This window comes from Micrasema longulum, unplaced genomic scaffold (genome assembly GCF_059751315.1).
Source record: "Micrasema longulum isolate JH-2025_06_02 unplaced genomic scaffold, ASM5975131v1 h1tg001352l, whole genome shotgun sequence".
Classification (NCBI taxonomy): domain Eukaryota; kingdom Metazoa; phylum Arthropoda; class Insecta; order Trichoptera; family Brachycentridae; genus Micrasema; species Micrasema longulum.
In genome coordinates this window covers 145000-166183 of record NW_028278538.1, presented here as the reverse complement: position 1 = coordinate 166183, position 21184 = coordinate 145000, and the positions used below count along the sequence as shown (strand labels likewise).

The following is a 21184-nucleotide window of genomic DNA, read 5'->3' as shown; positions in this document are numbered from 1 at the left end:
TTTTTGTGTATGCCACCGATTGTTTGGACGTTTTCGCCACATCGTGTAGGACATTATTTAGTTTAATATTTCTGGTGCCTTATTCGTGATTTTCGGACAATTTAATTGCCAAAGTTTCGGATAAGAACACTTGTGCGGAAATGGATCGTTACCACCCGGAGGAGGATCAGCGTCAGCGGCTCGAGACGGATAGGGATTCGGAGGGGGAGTCAGCGAACACCATCCTAAGGCAGCTGATGGAGGAGAAGCTTCAAGGGATGGTGCAGAGCTATTTCTCCCAAATCCATTTTGCGCCGCCAAGGCACGCGTCGTCTTCTTTGGGGCAGGTGCGAGGGGAAAACATTATTCCTCCTTTCAGTCCCGAGGACAAGAGCACTAATGTCGTCTTATGGCTTCGCAGAATCGACCAACTGGGCGCCATACACGGATGGGACGACTACACCAAGTCGTTCTTCATGCAGTCCAAGTTGTCGGGCCAAGCCAGAGACTGGTTCAACCGGCTCGACAACTACGATCTGTCGTGGGGCGCCTGGAAGGTCAAGCTTGCGAGGGCTTTTCCGAGACGGCATGAATTTGCGGAAGCCTTGGAGGAGCTAGTGGCGAGGAAGAAGACCAGTGGAGAGTCCATGACTCACTACTTCCACGCCAAGCTCGCATTGGTACACCGATGCAAGATAGACGATGAGGATGCGATATCCTGCATCATTCGGGGTCTACCAGTCGAGCTGCAGGCGAACGCCAAGGCTTTCCAGTGCTCGACTCCGCAAGAATTGTATGCGGGATTCCTGTCTTCACTGGATGGGTACCAGACGCCCTCAGGAAGTGCAGGTACCAGAGGTGCTGTCCGATCAGCCCCACAAAGGACATTTGGAGACACCCGTAACTGGTCTTCTCGTGTGCTGCCAGCCCCATTGGTGACCTGTTATAACTGTGGGAAGAGGGGGCACATTTCGAAGGAGTGCCGCCTGCGGGACCAGAGGGCTTGCACCAAATGCTCGAAACGGGGACATTTGGCCAAAGATTGTCGTAAGTCAGTCCCGGAGAAGTCAAAGGTAATGTTGATCGGAAAGCGAGATAATATATTTTATAAAGTGGGCAAAATTAACAACCACGCTGTGAGGGTGTACTTGGATAGTGGCAGCCAGGTAAATATATTATCATCAAAAATAGCAGAGGCCTTGAAGCTAAGGAGATCAGTAAAAACTGAGCCTCTTATTGGGTTTGCTGGAGGTATCACTTTCTCCTTAGGTGAAGTAATATTCCGTCTTCAGATAGACGGGATCGAGATGAGTACAAGGGCACTTGTATCTGATGCAGATATGAGAGATGCAGATCTGATTGTCGGGCAGCCAGTCATCAATAACAGTGAGGTAATATTTACAGTTAGTCAAGGCATGGCTCGGTTAGAAATGGATCAAACACACCACTTAGAGGAGATGGATGTTTGCGAAGATCCTCGCATCACAGTGGAGTTGCAGGAAGATACTGTGATAGATGTTGGGGAATCGAGATATGTTCCGGTGATTATTAAAGGTAATGCTGGAGGTACGGTTTGTACGAAACCACGATACTTTGAGTTAGGTAAGATAAGTTACATGTTACCAGCCACCATCATGACTGGAGAGAGAGGATTGATGTCTGTCTCCAATATGGGTCACGAACGAATTCAATGGAGTGGAGGACAAGTCATCACTCGTGCTGACTTGTGTGCAGAACATGTTGCGAGAGAAAAAGTTAACCGTGAGAATACATCTATGAGAGTCATGTCAGGCCAAATGCCACATACAAGTATTATGAGAGTGAGAGTAGGAGATATCCAAGTTGGTGAAATACCATCTGATAGTATGAATGAACTGTTGACAGTTCTAAATAGACACACAAAAGTGTTTGCAGATCACGAGTACGATCTGGGGACCACCAATATGGCAGAGATGTCAATTAGTTTGACTACAGATAAACCTATATTTTACAGGCCTTATCGTTTATCCTATGCAGAAAATGAAGTTGTTCGCTCCAAGGTTAGAGCCTTGTTAGACGCAAACATAATAAGAGAATCGAATTCAAATTACGCATCGCCTGTTATTCTTGTTAAAAAGAAAACTGGCGATTACCGTCTGTGTGTTGACTATCGAGCGTTGAACGCTATCACAGTTAAAGACCGTTTCCCACTGCCTCACATCGAGGACCAACTCAGTCGATTGGGAAGTACTAAATATTTCTCAAGTTTGGATTTAGCTCAGGGGTATCATCAAGTTCCAATCGCTGGGGACTCTATTCATAAAACATCATTTGTAACCCCTGATGGACAGTACGAGTATGTGAAAACACCATTCGGATTAGCCAATGGTCCGGCAGTGTTCCAACGCTTAATTAATAGAGTACTAGGCAAACTAAGAGATGAAAGAGTTCTGGCGTTTATGGATGACATTCTCATTCCGTCAGCAGAAATTACTGAGGGCATTAATTTACTTGAGAAAATACTTATACGTTTATCAGAGGCTAATTTAAAACTTAACTTGAGTAAATGTTTCTTTCTTAAAACCAGTATTAGTTATCTCGGTCATGAGGTCCAATCAGGAGAAGTCAGGCCAGGGAATCTAAAGATTGCAGCTGTTATGAGTTTTCAAACACCCATTAACGTACATCAAGTTCGTCAATTCATTGGGTTAGCTATTTATTTTAGAAAATTTGTTAGAGATTTTGCAAAAATTGCACAACCTCTGACATCGCTTACAAGAAAACAGACAGACTGGAGTTGGGGTGAGCCCCAGGAAAATGCATTTCAAACACTGAAAAGTACTCTCACTTCCAGACCTGTTTTAGCTCTCTACGATAGAACATCAGAAACAGAAGTCCATACGGATGCATGTAAAAATGGACTCGGAGGGATTTTATTACAAAAGCAACAGGATAATTCTTTAAAACCGGTATATTATTTTAGTAGAGTAACAACAAAAGAGGAAAAACATTATCACAGTTATGAATTAGAAACACTTGCTGTAGTAGACTCACTTAAGCGCTTTAAAATATATTTAATTGGACTACATTTTAAAGTAGTTACTGATTGTATCGCAGTCAAATCGACTCTAACAAAAAAGGATATAATTCCGAGAATAGCGAGATGGTGGTTAAGTATTCAGGACTTCGACATGGAAATTGAATATCGACCTGGAGATAAAATGAAGCACGTTGATGCGTTAAGTCGAAATCCTATTGATTTGCTTCCAGCAAATGTTAACGTTATTGCGCAAGCTGACTGGTTCTTGACATTACAACTGCAGGACCCTAAATTACAAGCGATCATTCGCCTTCTGCAAGCAGAAGAGGCTGATCAACAGATGATTACAGATTTTGTATTTAAAAATGAACGACTTTATAGGAAAACATTGCACGGGGATAGATTAGTAGTACCAGCCGGAGGTCGCTTTAGTATAGTTCGAAAGAATCACGATGATATTGGACATATTGGTTTAAAACGTTGTGAAAACAGGATTAAAAGTGAGTACTGGTTTCCAAAAATGACTCGGTTCATAAGAAAATATGTAAGCGCTTGTATAGAGTGTAGTTTCAGAAAAGGTAACTACGGAAAGGCTGAGGGAAAACTTCATCCGATTCCTAAACCCGACAACCCCATGATTTGTATTCATATCGACCATCTAGGTCCATTTAACCAATCGAGACGTAGATATAAATACTTACTAGTAGTAGTTGATTCTTTTAGTAAGTTTGTAATAGCAAAACCCGCTAAAACGGTGAGTTCGATGGAAACCATTAGACTTCTAGAAGAAATATTTGCATACTTCGGTACTCCATCACGTATTATTACAGATCAAGGTAAAGCATTTACAAGTAGATATTTTAAAGAGTTAGCTGTCCGAAAACAATTTAAACACATCATGAATGCTGTGGCTACGCCACGAGCTAATGGGCAAGTTGAGAGAGTTAATAGGACTATTTTAGATGCTATGCGTACCAGCATAAGCGACCAGACGAAATGGGAAGAGAGTATTCCTAGTATTATACGAGGTATTAATAATACAATCAATGAGTCGACAAAAGTGTGTCCGTTTGAACTAATGTTTAGTTTCAAAAGTAGATTACTACCGGATATGGAAAGTTCTGACCGCCAGGAGCCAGTAGAAACTTTACGCCAGCGGGCTCGAGGAAACATTCAGAAAGCTGCGATACGAATGAAAGCGCAGTATGATAGAAAACGAAAGCGGGCGAGAGTATATAAAGTTGGTGATTTGGTGTTGTGGAAAGGCGCACCAGCTTGTACAACAAGTGGTGTCAATAAGAAACTGGATGATAAATATTCAGGGCCTTATAAAGTATCTACGGTGATAGGAAATGATAGATATAAAATCAGGAGTATTAAAGGTATCCGGGGATATAAAATCTTCACAGCTATTGTGGCAGCCGATGCAATGAGACCATACATTTCTTTAAACGCAGTGACGTCGGAGTCAGATGAAAGTGATGGAAGTATGAGGGACAGAGAAGACCTTATTGATTTACTAGAGAGTTAGTGTTTACTGAAACTGAATTGAATTCTTTATGAAAAGTTAAAAATAAAGTATAATATTACATAGTTGGTTGCTCAACAAGTAAGTTTGATGAATATCGATTCATACGCTTAATTGAGTTCTGTATGAAAAGTTAAAATGGAGGATAATATTACTTATTTGGTTGCTATGTGAGTAAGTTTGATGAATACTGAATTGAGTTATATATAAAATCTTAAAAAGAGAATAATACTACATATTTGGGTGCTATGTGAGTTGACGAATAGGGATTCACATGCTGAATTGAGTCCTATGAGAAAACTTAAAATAGAGTACAATGTTACACATTTTGGTGTTATGAGAGCAGCCAGATACATACTCAAGTCAAGTAGTATTGAGGAAGTTGGAAATAAGTATAAGTTTGAGAGTTTGACTGCCATGTGGGCAAGAAATTTGAAATTGAGGCCTTATAGAGTACTAAGATTCGTGTGGCAACTTGAAATAAAAGTAGAGCAATGTGTGTGATCCAAAGTGAGTTTGGACACTGAGTATTTAAAGCTCCCATGAGGGTAGAGCAATGTGTGTGTGTATGTGTGTGATCCAAAGTGAGTTTGGATACTGAGTATTTAAAGCTCCCACGAGGGTAGAGCAATGTGTGTGATCCAAAGTGAGTTTGGATACTGAGTATTTAAAGCTCCCATGAGGGTAGAGCAATGTGTGTGTGTATGTGTGTTATCCAAGTGAGTTTGGATACTGAGTATTTAAAGCTCCCACGAGGGTAGAGCAATGTGTGTGATCCAAAATGAGTTTGGACACTGAGTATTTAAAGCTCCCATAAGGGTAGAGAAATGTGTGTGTGTATGTGTGTGATCCAAAGTGAGTTTGGACACAGAGTATTTAAACCTACCACGAGGGTAAGCAAGGTGTGTGTGTGCGTGATCCAAAATGAGTTTGGGCACAGTATATTTCAGGCTCCCACGAGGGTAGAGCCTAGAGTGAGTGTATGCACCCAATCAGGTGTATCCACTAGAGTTTTAGCTTCCACGAGGGTCAAGCTAAGTGTGTTCCAAAATGAGTTTGGGCACAGTATATTTCAGGCTCCCACGAGGGTAGAGCCTAGAGTGAGTGTTTACACCCAGCCAGGTGTATCCACTAGTGTTTAGCTTCCACGAGGGTCAAGCTAAGAGTGTGTAGCTTCCATGAGGGTCAAGCTAAAAGTGTGTACCAAAACGAGTTTGGGCACAGTGTGTTTCAGGCTCCCACGAGGGTAGAGCCTAGAGTGAGTGTATGCACCCAATCAGGTGTATCCACTAGAGTTTTAGCTTCCACGAGGGTCAAGCTAAGTGTGCTCCAAAATGAGTTTGGGCACAGTATATTGCAGGCTCCCACGAGGGTAGAGCCATGAGTGAGTGTATGCACCCAATCAGGTGTATCCACTAGAGTTTTAGCTTCCACGAGGGTCAAGCTAAGTGTGCTCCAAAATGAGTTTGGGCACAGTATATTGCAGGCTCCCACGAGGGTAGAGCCATGAGTGAGTGTATGCACCCAATCAGGTGTATCCACTAGAGTTTTAGCTTCCACGAGGGTCAAGCTAAGTGTGCTCCAAAATGAGTTTGGGCACAGTATATTGCAGGCTCCCACGAGGGTAGAGCCATGAGTAAGTGTATACACCCAATCAGGTGTATCCGCTAGAGTTTTAGCTTCCATGAGGGTCAAGCTGAGTGTGCTCCAAAAACGAGTTTGGGCACAATATATTTTATGCTCACCATTGAGCTATTGCATGTAGTATTGTAACAAAAATATTTTTATTGCAGGAATAAATTTGGATTGAAAATGTAAATGATGTGAGACATCAGGGTAAGGTCGAGCGTTGGGAGGACCCAACGCATTTCTAGGGTGGGAGAGTGTTACGACCCATGACGCCAAAGAATTCGAATTTGGCGCCGGGGTCTAAGCTTACATAATTGACCACTAGATGTCAGGTGTTACTAAGGGCTGGGGTGACGCCAGCTTGGTGACGCCACTACGAATTGCTAGGGGAAGATAGAAAGCTTGGTATCGAGAGAGAATTGTGCAAAGTCCGATAATAGTGAATTAAGCGATAATTGATAAATAAACTATTTAATTACTAATAAAAACCGTGTTATTATTTAAGAGCCGTCATAAATTATTTTTTCGGCAGTGTACACATTTTGAAAATCATTTTACACTATATATCACGGTAAGTAATAATTTTGTTTAAAAATATATTATAATTACGTATTTAATTACGATTTGGAAATGAAACGTCAAAATTTGCGCAAGTTTTTGGGTACCGAACAATTGCAGAAACTACCGATTGCATCATTCTGTGTTCGTTGTGTCTTTATTTATTCTTCAGCAAAAATCGACGAAAATATCAATATGTAACGTGAAAGAAATACGCATTTTAACGTAAAACACGAATTTTAATCGTTTTTTTGAATTTGAATGTTAATTTAATGTTTTTTTGTGATTTTACAGGGAAAAAGATATGACGATTTTTACATTGGCGATGACGGTCACAAATACCGAGGAGGCGGCGGTCAATTTTTGTCACTTGAATAATTTGATACCACAGAATAAATTATGCAGCCAGTGTAATGGTAATATGAAAAAGTACACCAACAAGAAATTGACCGCCGGATTTACATTTGCTTGTCGTAATTCCGGCAAACGACGGCAAAACAAGGAAGGAGAGCCCACTCGTTGGCAGTTATTTTGAGCAGTGCAGCCTGACCATTTCGACCATGTTAAAAATGATTTTTATGTGGTCGAAAGGTTTTCCGGTGAATCTGCTCATGAGTGAATGCAACGTCGGGAGTGGTACAGCTGCCGACCACAGTAGCTACCTCCGAGAGATGTGTTCATCTTTCTACGACAACCTTCCTGCGATAGGTGGAGTAGGGAAGGTTGTCGAGATTGACGAATCCGTTTTTGCACGGAGGAAGTATAACCGTGGTCGGTTAGTTCCCGAACTGTGGATTTTCGGTGGAGTGAAGAGAAGTAAGAGTTTCTTTCACACCAAATATAAATATTATGCTACAAACCGATCTAAATATTTTCCATAAATTACAGGTGATGTTGACGGACCACAAAAATGTTTTTTTTAAATAGTTGACAATCGGAAGCGCCGAACTTTGTGGCCCATAATAATGCAGAGGATTGCCCCGGGTAAAAAAATAATTGATTTATTTGACAAAGAAATATATTTAATGTTGAAAATCAAATTAAAAATATGTATTTTACTTTCAAGGAACGCGGATCATAAGCGACGGGTGGAGCGCCTATGCTGGTTTAGATCGTTTGCCAGGGTACAACTATTCGCATGATATGATTAATCACAGCGTGCAATACGTTGACCCTGGCGATCGATCTATCCACACAAATACCATAGAGGGGCTGTGGAGTGTAGTAAAGCATGACCATCTTCCCACTAGGGGAAGAAAGCGTAAAGAATTACACTCTCGATTGGCAGAGTTTGTTTTCAGGAGGAACTACAAAGGTTCAATTTTTAATGCGACAATTTCGCATATAGCGATCTTATATCCCGGATCTAAACAGCTGGCAGATGGTAAGAAGTTGGAGAGGGAGAGAAGAATTTCAGAAATTGTACAAGAATTGGACACGGCGCTTCAGTTCCTTATCAACAATGGTATTATACCAGTTGAAACCTATGTTGATGAGGCTACAGAAAATGAAGCTGAGTCTGGACGTCAGACAGATCCTGAAGGCGACTCTGACAACGACAGTGAATTCTTACCTTAAAATATTGTGTTTTATTTCACTACCCTTTCCATATACCCACATACAATTCCTCAAATTAAATCAAATCCATTCACTAAGATCTCTCTTAATAAGGTTTTTATGGTTTCCTTATTTTGAAGCAAATGCGGGAGGGATTCCTAAAGGCCATAGCCATTATTCCAATGCCCCCCCCCTAACAGTACCAACACCCACATCCCTATCCAAAAAAAATCAATATATATTAAAAACGAAACATTTTATGGTCACCTACCTACACGGCCGTTTTTTTTTTAAATAAAAAAAATATTTTTAATGGATTTCAACGAACAAAATGTGATTTCATTATTATCCTAGTGATAAAGTGAAGAATTTTTATTCTTCAATTATAAAGTCATCACTTTATCACATGTACAAAAAATATATTATAACTACGCGGCTACCTAGACTGATATATTTCAAAACATCACGCATCTCGGCTTCGCCATGAATTTCTTATAAAAGAATTTCGTCACGTGACAAAGTCGCCCCTGAGGAGCGCCTGCTAACGTCACTTAACAAAAACATCCTCGTTTTTATTACAATATTTCGGCTACGCCATGAATTTTTTAACGTCACAAAGTCGCCCCTGAGTAGCGCCTGCTAACGTCACTTAACAAAAACATCATCGTTTTTATTACAATATTTCGGCTACGCCATGAATTTTTTAACGTCACAAAGTCGCCCCTGAGTAGCGCCTGCTAACGTCACTTAACAAAAACATCCTCGTTTTTATTACAATATTTCGGCTACGCCATGAATTTCTTATAAATAAATTTAGTTACGTCACAAAGTCATTTCCTGAGAAGCAGCTTCTGACATAAATCTACAAAAATATCGTCATTTTTATTGTGCTTTTTCTGATGCGTAGCAAATAAAAAAAATACAGGGCTCCATATTCTAACCCAACCTATTCAAATAGTTCTTAAATAAAACCTTTTGTAAAACATTTAAGTTTGTAAGTGAAAATTCTTGATGGAAGTTCATTGTAATTTTAATCCACAAATTTGGAATATCCCTACTGGATATTCCAAATTTGTGGATAAAAGTATCACTCGTGTTTTATTTATATAATAAATGAAAACCTTTTGAATAAAATAATTAAATAGGTTATAAATCGTCGATTTCATCTAATCATTGAAACGTATTTAAAAATAAATATATAATATAATATAATATATGTGTCGCCTACTTTCAAAATCCGCCAGATCCAGTTTTATCAGATAATTAAGTATTTACTCTACCGGAATGCTGACTGTGGATTTTATTGTTTAAAATACTAATATACTTGCAAACCCCTCTAGATTTCACGTAAAAAATACTAAAAAACAGCGTTGTATTTCAAACTCCGCTAGATCCATGTAACTTGCCTTCAGACCTATATCGGCCAATCAGAGAGCGGGTATATTTGATCACGTGGTCAAAAATTAAGATGGCTTCATTGTCAGTTTGTCTCTCGTAGTAGTGTTTTGTGCTCTCTTTATTTGTGGATTTTTAGTAAAAATAATGTCTGATTTGACAAAAAATGTGCACCAAGTTCCTCCCGAGGAAGCTAGAAAACGTTTGGTTAGTAAAAACAACTGGAAAAGAGAAGTGGAACGTCAGAATCGGTGAGTCAAAAATTGCTTGTTATTTATATACAGCATGTTCCTCCTTTAGAATAATTACTAACATGGCGTTTTCTTAATAAAAACTTTATTAGGGATTTAAAAAAAAATTAAACTAACAAAACTTTTAACTGAAGCAAAACATTGAACAATCAATCTTTTTTCAGATATTCATCGAAACAGTTACCTAGCCTGCCAAAGTGTAAACACGCAAATAATAACACATTTAAATGTTTAACTGTTTCTATGCAAGAAGTATCCAGAATGCATCGCAATTTTTATAAATCTGCCAATAAAATTGATCAGGATAATTATATATTACAGCATTGCCGTACCAAACAATGTAAAAGAGTTCGGCTAAAATCTGGAACCAGAGGCCCTAAAACCATGAGTGTTGATTATTACATTACAATCATTAATCCGCGCAAGCAATTAAGAATATGCAAAACTGCCTTTTTGCAAATATTAAATGTTGGTAAAGATAGGGTAACTGGCGTGTTACAACGCTCTTTTAATGAAACAGGGAGCCTGGCAAAAGAAAAAAGGGGAGGAGACAGAAAAAGGAATATTTTTATCCAAAGACATCGTAGCGTTCACACATTTATCGAGTCTTTGCAAGCAGTTGAACCACATTATTGCCGTACTAAGTCATTAGTAAGATTATATTTACCGCCAGAGCTAAGCATTCGCAAATTGTGGACTATGTTTAACGAAGTAAACCATGATTTACAAGTTAAACAGTCATTTTTTAGGAAGATTTTTAATAGAAAATATAATGTTGGTTTTGGGTCACCCTTAAAAGACACCTGCTCTCGTTGTTCTGAATTGAGCATCAGAATTAAAAGTGAGACTGATGTGACAATTAAACAAGAACTGATCACTCAAAAAAGAATCCACTCACTAAAAGCAAAAGCTTTTTATGATATGCTGAGAAATAATGAGGACGAAGTTGTAACCATATCGTTTGATTGCCAAAAAAACAATCCATTGCCAAAACTTCCAGACCAAGCTGCCTACCTTAGCAGGCAAATTAACTTGTTTAATTTTACTGCTGTTGTTGGAACTTCTAAAAGCTGTCTGGACAATGTTCACACATATTATTGGAGTGAAACCGATAACCCAAAGGCATCAAATCAAATTTCAAGCGCTGTATTTCATTTATTATCAACAATTGAAATAAGTAATAATAAAAGAATAATAAGACTTTTTGCAGACGGCTGCGGCGGACAAAACAAAAATAGTACACTTATTGGCATGTGCAGTAAATGGCTCCAATCTTATGCGCCACCGCAAATCACAAATTTAGAAATTATTTTTCCTATGGTCGGACACTCTTTCTTACCACCTGATAGAGTGTTTGCCCAAATTGAAAAGGAAACGAAAAAAATGTCAATTATTTGTGATCCTCAAATATATGTTGATATATTCAGAAAACATGGAAAGGTTTATCATCTTACAGAAGACGTTAATGTTTACAATTGGAAAGATGAAACTTCTAGAGCATTTAAGCCACCAGGATCTTGGCATTTCAAATTCAACCAAACTAAAAGATTTTTACTGAAACGTGGAAGACAAAATGTGAGCGTGCAAGGAGAAGAAAATTACAAGCATGACTTTTGTCAACCAAAGTATGTCAATAAAAAAGGAAAAACTTGTAGTGAATTAGAGCCTTCAATATTAAGAAGGGGAAATAAAATTACACCAGTAAAAATTAAGGACGTAATTACATTGCTGACCAAGCACTATGGCGAAGATTGGCGTAATCAACCATCTTTACAGTTCTATAAGAACGTTGAACAAACGAACGAAAACTTCGCACAACATGAAGATATAGAATGCGTCCCGTTAGTGGAAACTGAAAATTTTGTATAAAGTTGTATACTAATGTAAAACTTATTTTTGTATGTGTTACTACATAATATTTTTAATTTTACCTAGAAATGTGTGTATATTACCTTTGCTTTTAGATTATTATGGTTAATATTGTATACCTTACCCATATTCTTTGATAAAATATTGTGTACTTTTATTTTGCTAATTAAATACATTGATACCTACTAAATTTTTCTTGTTATTTTGATGACACAAATAATTTTGGAGCAACCTGTATAGCCGAAATGACAATGATTGACAAATTTTAAGTTACTTGCGAAATCCGCCAGATCCTTGACTGTGATTAATAAAACCCGCCAGATCCAAAAGTGAATATCAATATCCGCTACATCCACATATATTTTTTAATTAACACATCTTTATTTTAAATACTGAAGAATTTTCGAGAAGAAAAAGGCAAAATTCTTAATTTCAAATTACTGTATTTTAAGATAGACAAATCTTTAAAACATAAATGTTACCCAGAGAATTTTGCATTTTTTGTAAAATCGACTTATATGGATCTGGCGGATTTTGAAGGTAGGCGACACATATCAACAAATAGTAAAATATGAAAATACTGAACGTGGTTTTATTATTGAATTACTCTGCACAATTTATGGTCATTATAAAGTTTTTTGTCTATTGGAAATGTTAACTAGTGTTGTAGTGGTCAAACTGACATTTGGATAACAAAGTGACCAACATATAAATATTTAATTCTATGGTGACCAATCACACTTATGTACGAATTTCAAAAGTGATAATTTTATTTAACAAACAAAATAACGGATTCTATTCAATTGGAACTATAAAAGATGGTTATGATTATTAAAAATATTTTTTCGGCACTATACACATTTTGGAAATCATTTTAGATTAAATATCACGGTAAATAATTATTTTGTTCTGAAAATATATGATTAGGTACGTCTTTAATTACGATCTACAAATTAAACGTCAAAATTTTCGCCTTTGAAAAATTGTAATCGACCCGTGACAAAATACAAATAATAACAAAATATCGCTAGTAGTAATTAAACCTAGATGTGCTAAAGATCCGAATGGCCAAATTATATTATTTATTATCATTATTAGAATCATTGACTTGACATGTATTTCAACCATAGCTACATTCACATTGCTTTATTTCTGAATAAGATGCATGCGAGTTCAACTGTTATGTTTTTCTATGGTTATGCCTACTGCCATCTGTCATGTATCAAAGTGCCCAGGTTTATAAGTAACGCCGGATTATTCTACTCCATATGTCAGCCACCTTATACAACGTTCATTTTTATATCGTAGAGCTCATTTTTATAATAATTGTGAAGAAAATTAGGTAAAAACAAATATTATGTACAATAATATCTAGTATTTTTTATGCAGAATGGAACCAAAGTAGCGTTTGTTACGCCAATATGATGAGAATGCAGTATCAACTGCTTTAAAGGCCATCCGAGAAGACAGACTTGGCATTCGAGAGGCAAGTCGAAAATTTGGAGTACCCAGAGGAACCCTGCAAGATCGTCTTCACGGTCGTGTGGCAGAGGGACATCAACGTATGGGGCCTGATACTGTATTGACCTCTGCAGAAGAAGAAAAACTGAAGGAATGGTGTATTAACCTAGCGAAATGTGGTTTCCCTCGTAAGAAAGAAGACGTTTTAGATAGTGTTCAAAACATTATCAAAAACTCGGTAGGGAAACATCCATTCAAAAACGGTCGGCCTGGTAAAAAGTGGTACGAAGGATTTATGAAAAGAAATCCATCCTTGGTTCATCGTGTACCAGAAGGAATCACAAAGGGGCGGGCGACGGTTACAGAAGAATATATTAGAAAGTGGTTTAGAGAACTGGAAGACTATTTAAAAAAAACTGGTAATGAGGATGTTTTACTTGACCCTGACAGAATTTTTAATGGAGACGAAACATCTTTCAGCATGTGCCCCAAATCAGGCAAAGTCAGAGCTCCAAAAGGTTGGAAGAATGTATTAGAGGTACAGTTGGGATGTGAGAAGGAAACTATAACAGTTCTTTTAGTTTTTTCGGCAAGTGGAAAAACATCATATCCATTAGTAGTATTCCCTTACAAACGCCCCCACAAAGAATTAGTTAATAGCATGCCAAAGAAGTGGTGTTTAGGGTTATCGGATAGTGGATGGATGAGGAGCGACGTTTTTTTTAATATGTGGCAAATGATTTTAACAACTGGCTCATAGAAATGAACATTCCAAAACCTATAATTTTATTTGTAGATGGACATAGGTCACATTTAACGATGGATTTGAGTGATTTTTGTTCCGTAAACGGAATTATTTTGTATGCACTTCCTCCAAACACCACTCATCTAATGCAGCCCGCCGATGTTAGTGTGTTTAAACCTTTAAAATCAGAATGGAAAAAAAACTGTCAGATTTTGGCATATGGAATCAGACAAAGCAAACAAGGTTCTTACGAAATCAGCGTTTTGTCCCCTTCTAAAAAAAGTTTTGGAAATTCCTAATCTTCCTGAAACTATTAAAAACGGTTTCAGGAAGTGCGGACTATTTCCATTGAATCCAGATGCCGTAGATTACACCAAATGTGTTCAAAATGCTCTAGAAAATTTTGAATCCAATCACAAACCGATTGAAATCCCTTCTGTGTCTCATTCCGAAATAAAATACAAGCACGCTAAAGAAGTTATTGCGTCCTTAGCAACAGAATTACAGGAAAAGGGCCAAAATAGTGAAATTATTTTGAATGTAATCCGAAAAGCTGCACTTGTCGATTCAAGTAAATTGACACATTTCCCTGAAAACTTTATAATACCTGAAGTGTACAATATAAACCAAGATGGAATTTTATGCTTGGAGTCACCACCGCATAATTTATATTCATCAGAGAATGGTGAACTACTGACTGAAAATAAGTCATTCGAAATTCCGCAAACCTCTTCTAACTTACCAAATTCTAAAAAGATAACTATACTTCAGGATATAATTTTGCCCAAATATGCAACAGATGAATCATTGAACAAGTCACTTGAAATGCCTCCAACATTACCCTTTATACCAGACTCCAATTCAATAATTCAGGATGCAATATTGCCCGAGATTGTTACATCATCTTTTTCTGGTCATCTTTTCTGTCCTTCTCCACTACCCAGTCCTATTTCCAAACAGAAACTACCTAGTGCTATATCTTCGAACGCATGGAGGGCTTTTATGTCCAGCAAAGAAAAAGAGAAAAATAAAAAAATTGAAGATGTAAAAAGTAGAAAAGAAGCCCGCCAACAAGCAAAAAACACTTTAAATGAGAAGAAAAAGAAAAATGCAACTAAAAAAAGATCACTACCTCAAATGATCGATAAAGAAAATGAAATCGAAAATCAAACAAAAAAAACTAAAACTACTGATGAAAAGAAACATTTAAGCCCTAAAAACGATAAAGATGCTGAATGCTCTTACTGCAAGAGAAATTTCTCACAAGATAAATTGGGAGAAGAATGGGTACAGTGCATGATTTGTAATGGTTGGTATCACGTTGAATGTGCTGGAGCTGAAAAAGATGTATTAATTTGTGAATTTGTTTTTGTTCCTTGCATCTTTAAAAAAAATATTTATAATATACTCCTTTTTTCCTTTTGTAATAAAATACACTTTTTAGTATAAAAATGAATGTTATTTACTTACAACAACCGTGTACCAAATAGAGGATATATTAAAAGCAAGTGGCTGGTTACTGGGGATGTGGTGGCTGGAGTTAGGAACTAGGTGGCTGACCAATGGGAAATTGTGTCTTTTTAACTAAAAATATTTTTATTTTCAATCCAGCGCAAGATATATTCATAACTAATTTACAATTTCATAAATCATTAATTAAGCTTTGCGTATAAAAAAAACTGAATATAACATGTATGATGATACAATTACAGATTGAATTAAGTTTTAACTTTTTCTTAAGTGGCTGAGTACTGGAGCTCTCACCCTATACCAATAAATATATCCTACTACATACGGGATGATAATTTAAAAAAAGCCAATTCCATTAAATATAGATTTTATATTAACCAAACAAGGAGGAAACTGAAAGTTTAAAAGTTATAAAAATCAAAAACATTCTTTGAGGCGTTCGGGTGTAACACCAGTTACATTGTAGGTCATTTTTTTGACCACCCTAGTTGCGGCAAAAAAATATAATAACAAAAAAAATCACAAATGCAGGGTGACCATGATTTTCATTGTTATTTTTACTTATAAGTTTTTGTCGTTTATTCAGCCACGTAACTTTTTCGTGATAAGCGAGCTTATTGCCAGGTGAAAATTGTTAAAAATCAATTAATTCAGTTAGCAATTTAATACAAAATGAAGCCACCATCAACGATAGCCAACATTGATTCGCTCAAGCCCAAAGAATTAAGGGCCGAATTAACTAAACGGAAAATTAATTGTACGTTTTTTACAAATAAGGATCCGATAAATAAAGCTAGAAAATATAATAAATTATTATTAAAATAAATAAATCAAAAAACAAAGCAAATAGTGTCGCATCACCGGTAGTCCCATTGTCAAGCAAAAAATCAAACACGAAAAAAAAAAATCACATCCAATATGTAGTAAAAGAAACGCCACATGTAAATCTTTCACAGTGGAATTTAAAATACAATGGAGATACAGACGTGAGAGAATTTATATCTCGTATCGATGAGCTCTCCATAGCCAAGGGCACAGGGGACCTTTTAGGCAATAAGGTTTTAGCATGGTATAGAACCTTAATACCCAAACCCACTTCATGGCACAATCTAAAAAATCTACTCGTGGCAGTGTACGAAAGGGACCAGTCACAATTTTTATTGAAAGCATCTATTTTCGCTTGCAAACAAGACACAAACGAGAGCGCGTTCGATTTTTTTTAAAAGTAAGAGCCTTGAACCTCAAACTAGCAACGCCAATTCCAGAACACGACATTTTGCAATGTTACAAACATGGTTTACTCCCGAAATACGCTAGTCTACTAGCAAGCCAGACAATTATAACCGCTTATCAACTAGAAACCCTGTGAAAAAATTTCGAAAACTTTTCTCAAACGTACGAAAATAAAATCGAAACGAATAGAATAGGGTAAACTCCATAGAAAGTCAAAAAAGGAAAGAGTTTTCACAAGCAAAAACAATACAGTGCAATATCACTGCGGAAAAGTTGGACACATGAAAAATCAATGCAGAGCCTTGAGCAATGAGAGCTTGGACAAAGTATAAAATAATATTGAAAAACAATTAAAAGGAAATAAAATCAGCAGAAAATAATGAAATATTAAAAAAAAAATGGGTCCAATATTATTATTTATGACATCATAATAAAAAGACTAGTGACTTTTTGATTCCATTTTTTGTATCATAAGTACTGACTGTTAAGTTAAATAAACTGTTACCAAATTCAATATTTATTTTTTTGATAAAGTTGCACATAAAAGTAGGATAAACCACATTGTTTTGAGCTGCAGTAACACGAAAAAGTAACCTTAACACATTGTCGTCGGGACACGGCATTTGCCGTTTTTCGCGGACTGTCGGTCAACCGCGGGACACGGCAAATGCCGTTTTTGTCGACTGTCGGTTGTTGACGGGAAACGGCATTAAACGGGTTTGTTATCAGCGTGAAATAAAACGCCTTGAAGGGTGATTTGCTACCTGGGGTGCTAGGCGACAGTCTGTCGACGTTATTTGAGATGCCTTGTCCGGATTGGCTAGTGTGCCACTTGTAAAGGCGTCGCCAGAAATCTAGAGTTTTATGCGATCTCAATCTCCAGTTTAGTTTGAGTCATTTCACGTATTGGACTATTTTTCATACCGCTCGCACTGTTTTGTTTACTGTTTGGTATTTTCTTATTTGAATATATTAGCATTGTATAGGACGTTACCCCTACAAAAATGTCTTTACAAGCCAATGATAGTGACGATGAAGTGTATGCCGACAATTTATCTAATTGTTCATGGAATGATGACATTGAAGAGTTGTCAGACAAAAAACCGAGGGATGATGAACAAATACCAAGACCTAGAACGTTTCACCGTCGCACTATTGAAAGTGATTCTGATTCGGAGACGAGCTCAGATGAGGATGTGGACGAGTGGTCATCGTTTGATAATCCTCCAGTTCTGGAATCGTTTTTAGGCCGCCGCGGTTTGAATTCAAATGTCCATTGTCCTCAAACTGTAAGTGATGCGATAGAGTTATTTATCGGTGATGATTTGTTTGAATATTTGATAAACGAATCTAATAGATATTACCACCAAAACTCACATAATTACAAATTATATAAAAAATCGGGAAAGTGGAAAAATATTACTTTGAAAGAAATGAAAAAGTTTTTGGGGCTGATTATTTTGATGGGACAAGTTCGAAAGGATATAAGGGACGAGTACTGGTCTACTGAACCAACAACCGAAACTCCTTATTTTGCTAAAACGATGTCCAGAGACCGGTTTCGGCAGATATGGAAAGCGTGGCATTTTTCTAACAATGAAGAAATCATAGATAGTTCCGACCGATTATGCAAAGTTAAACCAATTATTGACCACTTTTTACCTAAATTTATTTATTTTTGATGATCAAATGTCAAATATGATTTCTTTGAAAATTTCGATCGAAAATATTATTTGGTTTAGAAATTGTGTCAATTTTAAGAAAGCGATATATTTTTGCGCTAATCGCGAAAAACACCCGCTATAGGCTAGAGTCTATTGTTCGAAGCGCCCGACTACAATGTGTTAATAGGAGTAAATTTTGATGACTAATTTAAATGCTACATTGATGATATTGTGAAGATCAGTATTCGATCATAGTATCGTTATACGACATGACTACAGCCACTTTGACTCAGCACGGCCCGAGTAATTTATTTTTAGTAATTTGATACAATTCGTAATTATTTATAGGAGGCTGTTTGGCTAATTTAATTAATGAACCATTCATAATTTTCTCGATTTCAAAATAGTGTTGGTAAACCTACTGTTTATCACTTCAGGCGCGGGCTTTTGGAGCAACAAAAAAATCATTGAAAATCTGATTTACAAATATCTTTAAAAATCCATTTTATTTCAGATAGCAATGGGTTCCCGAAGTAAAAAAAATATTTCTATGGTTCCGATTCAAGAAAATGATTTAATGGAAAACAAAGCATTAGTTGAAACCTGGTTAGCGAACTTTCATCCGGAAGATCAGGACAATGATCATGATTCCAATTTAGAATCCTCTCGTGTTTCAATACATAATATCTCCAGTTGGTAGAAAAAAATTATCTTTCAGCTACTGACGAGAGCACAAAATGTGGTAATGACGTGGACACAGTTTTAATACAAGAAGTAAATGTATGAGCCGACGTTCTAAAGGAAACTTTGCTGCCTCGAAAATTATAAAAGACATGATGGTTTCGCCAACAAGAGCTTCCAAGTATAGAAAAAAGGCAGTTTCTGGAGAAAAAAACGAAAAAAGCATTCACTATCAGAGGCTTTAGCTATATTTGTGGAAGGCGAGCACACAAGGAAGCAATGTGAAATAATACACAGGGCTAACCAAAGTATTTACCCCTGTTATTCTTTACTGAAATTGGCAAAAAAGGAGTGTTATCCAATAGAAGAGTCAATCCGGGTTACTGAAACGTGTGCTGAGGTAAAATTGCAAGATCTTCTGGACCATACCTCTACACGATTACATAAGTATTTGGAAGAAATTATAGAAAGGTGTTCTCAAGAAGAAAATATTAATTTAGAACTCATTAGCAAATGGGGCTGCTACTGATCGCAGCCATCACAATTTAAACAAAAATCCCAAAATGATAATGATAGCGACGCTAATACATTTCAAGTTCTCTTGTTCCGTCAAGACTTCGCACAAGTCTTGGTAATTTATTAATTTATTATATGGCACAAGTGCCTTTTACAATATAAAATATAACAATACGATGAGTAAGTTAGATATTCAAAAATTCAAGTACTAAAAAACAATATTAAAATATGGGTATAAAAAGAAAAAGAACAATAACAAGAAAAATATATATATCCATTAGGTGGTCCTATTGCCACAGAGTTTATTAAGGCGGGTGGATAAATATTTTTTGTATGGTTACATAAGCTTTTTAACTTATGTTTAGAGGAAGAATACACTCCCCCTGATTGGAGGAGAGCTGTTGTTGAGTCCGGGTCAAAGAAGAGGTGACCCAACGGTAGCATATATAATAAGCTTACAATATCTAGCCGGAAGACTAAGATACAAACTAAATTACTCTGATTCTTGGAAGCAATTAAAACCTGCTGATCATTAACAATTTTACTCCACCAGCTCAATTGTACAAGAAACAGATCAAAATCGAGCCAGAAAAATGTAAGCATCTTCAAGAACTAAAAACTGTTCTTCCGAAATTCAGCTGGGATTTCTATGATAAATTTCCCCATTAATTTTGTATTTTGATTTCAATGAAACAATAAGGGTATGCATTTAAAAAATATTATAAGTTGCATATAGTTTATTCAGTATATTTTATTTTTGAGAAGTGCTAAAAGTTAGTTTTTTAAATATTATTCTTATAAGAACTCTATATTGTTGCATAATATATTATTATGACATTTACGTGCAAAATTATACAAGTGACAATTATTCTTTAGACAAATTTCATAAGTAACATTACCATAATACTGTAAGTATATTTTAAGTTTTGTTAAAATAAAAAATATTTATTATATACGTGTTTTATTATAGTAAAAAAATTCACTTTATTTTCAAATGGGGAGGTTTTTTCACTTTCCTCTAAAATGACCTTTTTGCAGTTAGGTAATTTTGCGGTGGAAGTGACGATATAGAAGTTCCTTCTACATCAGGAGCATCAGCGTCAACGTGTGATTCATCCGTGCCTTCACAGCCAAAACGTGTTCAACAAGTGAGGCTTATGGCACAGTATGGGTCAACGGAATTATCACAATCCGAAATGGATGCAATAGACAAAGCGTTGTCCAAATCATAGTAACGGACTACCAACTATTGTCTATCGTTAAAGATGTTGGTGTTTGTAATCACCTCAAAAAGCTCAATCCACAGTATACACTTCCGGGTAGGAAAATAGTTTCAACAAAAATGTCACCCGAAATGTATGAAGCCATAAAAAAATATTTTCAAATGTGCTGAAAGACATTGAACATAATATAGTTATAACTACAGATACTTGGACATCCAACAGCCCCAAGACATATATGACGGTTACGTGTCATTTTATTTATCAAGATAAATTATTTGCTCCAGCCATTGCTGCGTAAGGAGTACGGGATCAGCACAGTGGAAAAAATATTGTGTCCATTACTTCTTGCATTTTGAACGAATGAGATGTATTTAATAAAGTGATTGTTGTCGTTTTGGATAGTGTA

General features: G+C 36.6%; 1 protein-coding gene across 1 annotated transcript; it reads left to right on the top strand.

Annotated features, from left to right (window-relative positions):
* Positions 1-7324: 7324 nt before the first annotated feature.
* On the top strand, positions 7325-19985 carry LOC148275742 (uncharacterized). The gene is given in 7 exon segments (XM_088235267.1): positions 7325-7529; positions 8062-8274; positions 13222-13968; positions 13971-14185; positions 14187-14514; positions 17712-17951; positions 19921-19985. Coding segments are annotated over 7 exon segments (2013 nt in total).
* Positions 19986-21184: the final 1199 nt, after the last annotated feature.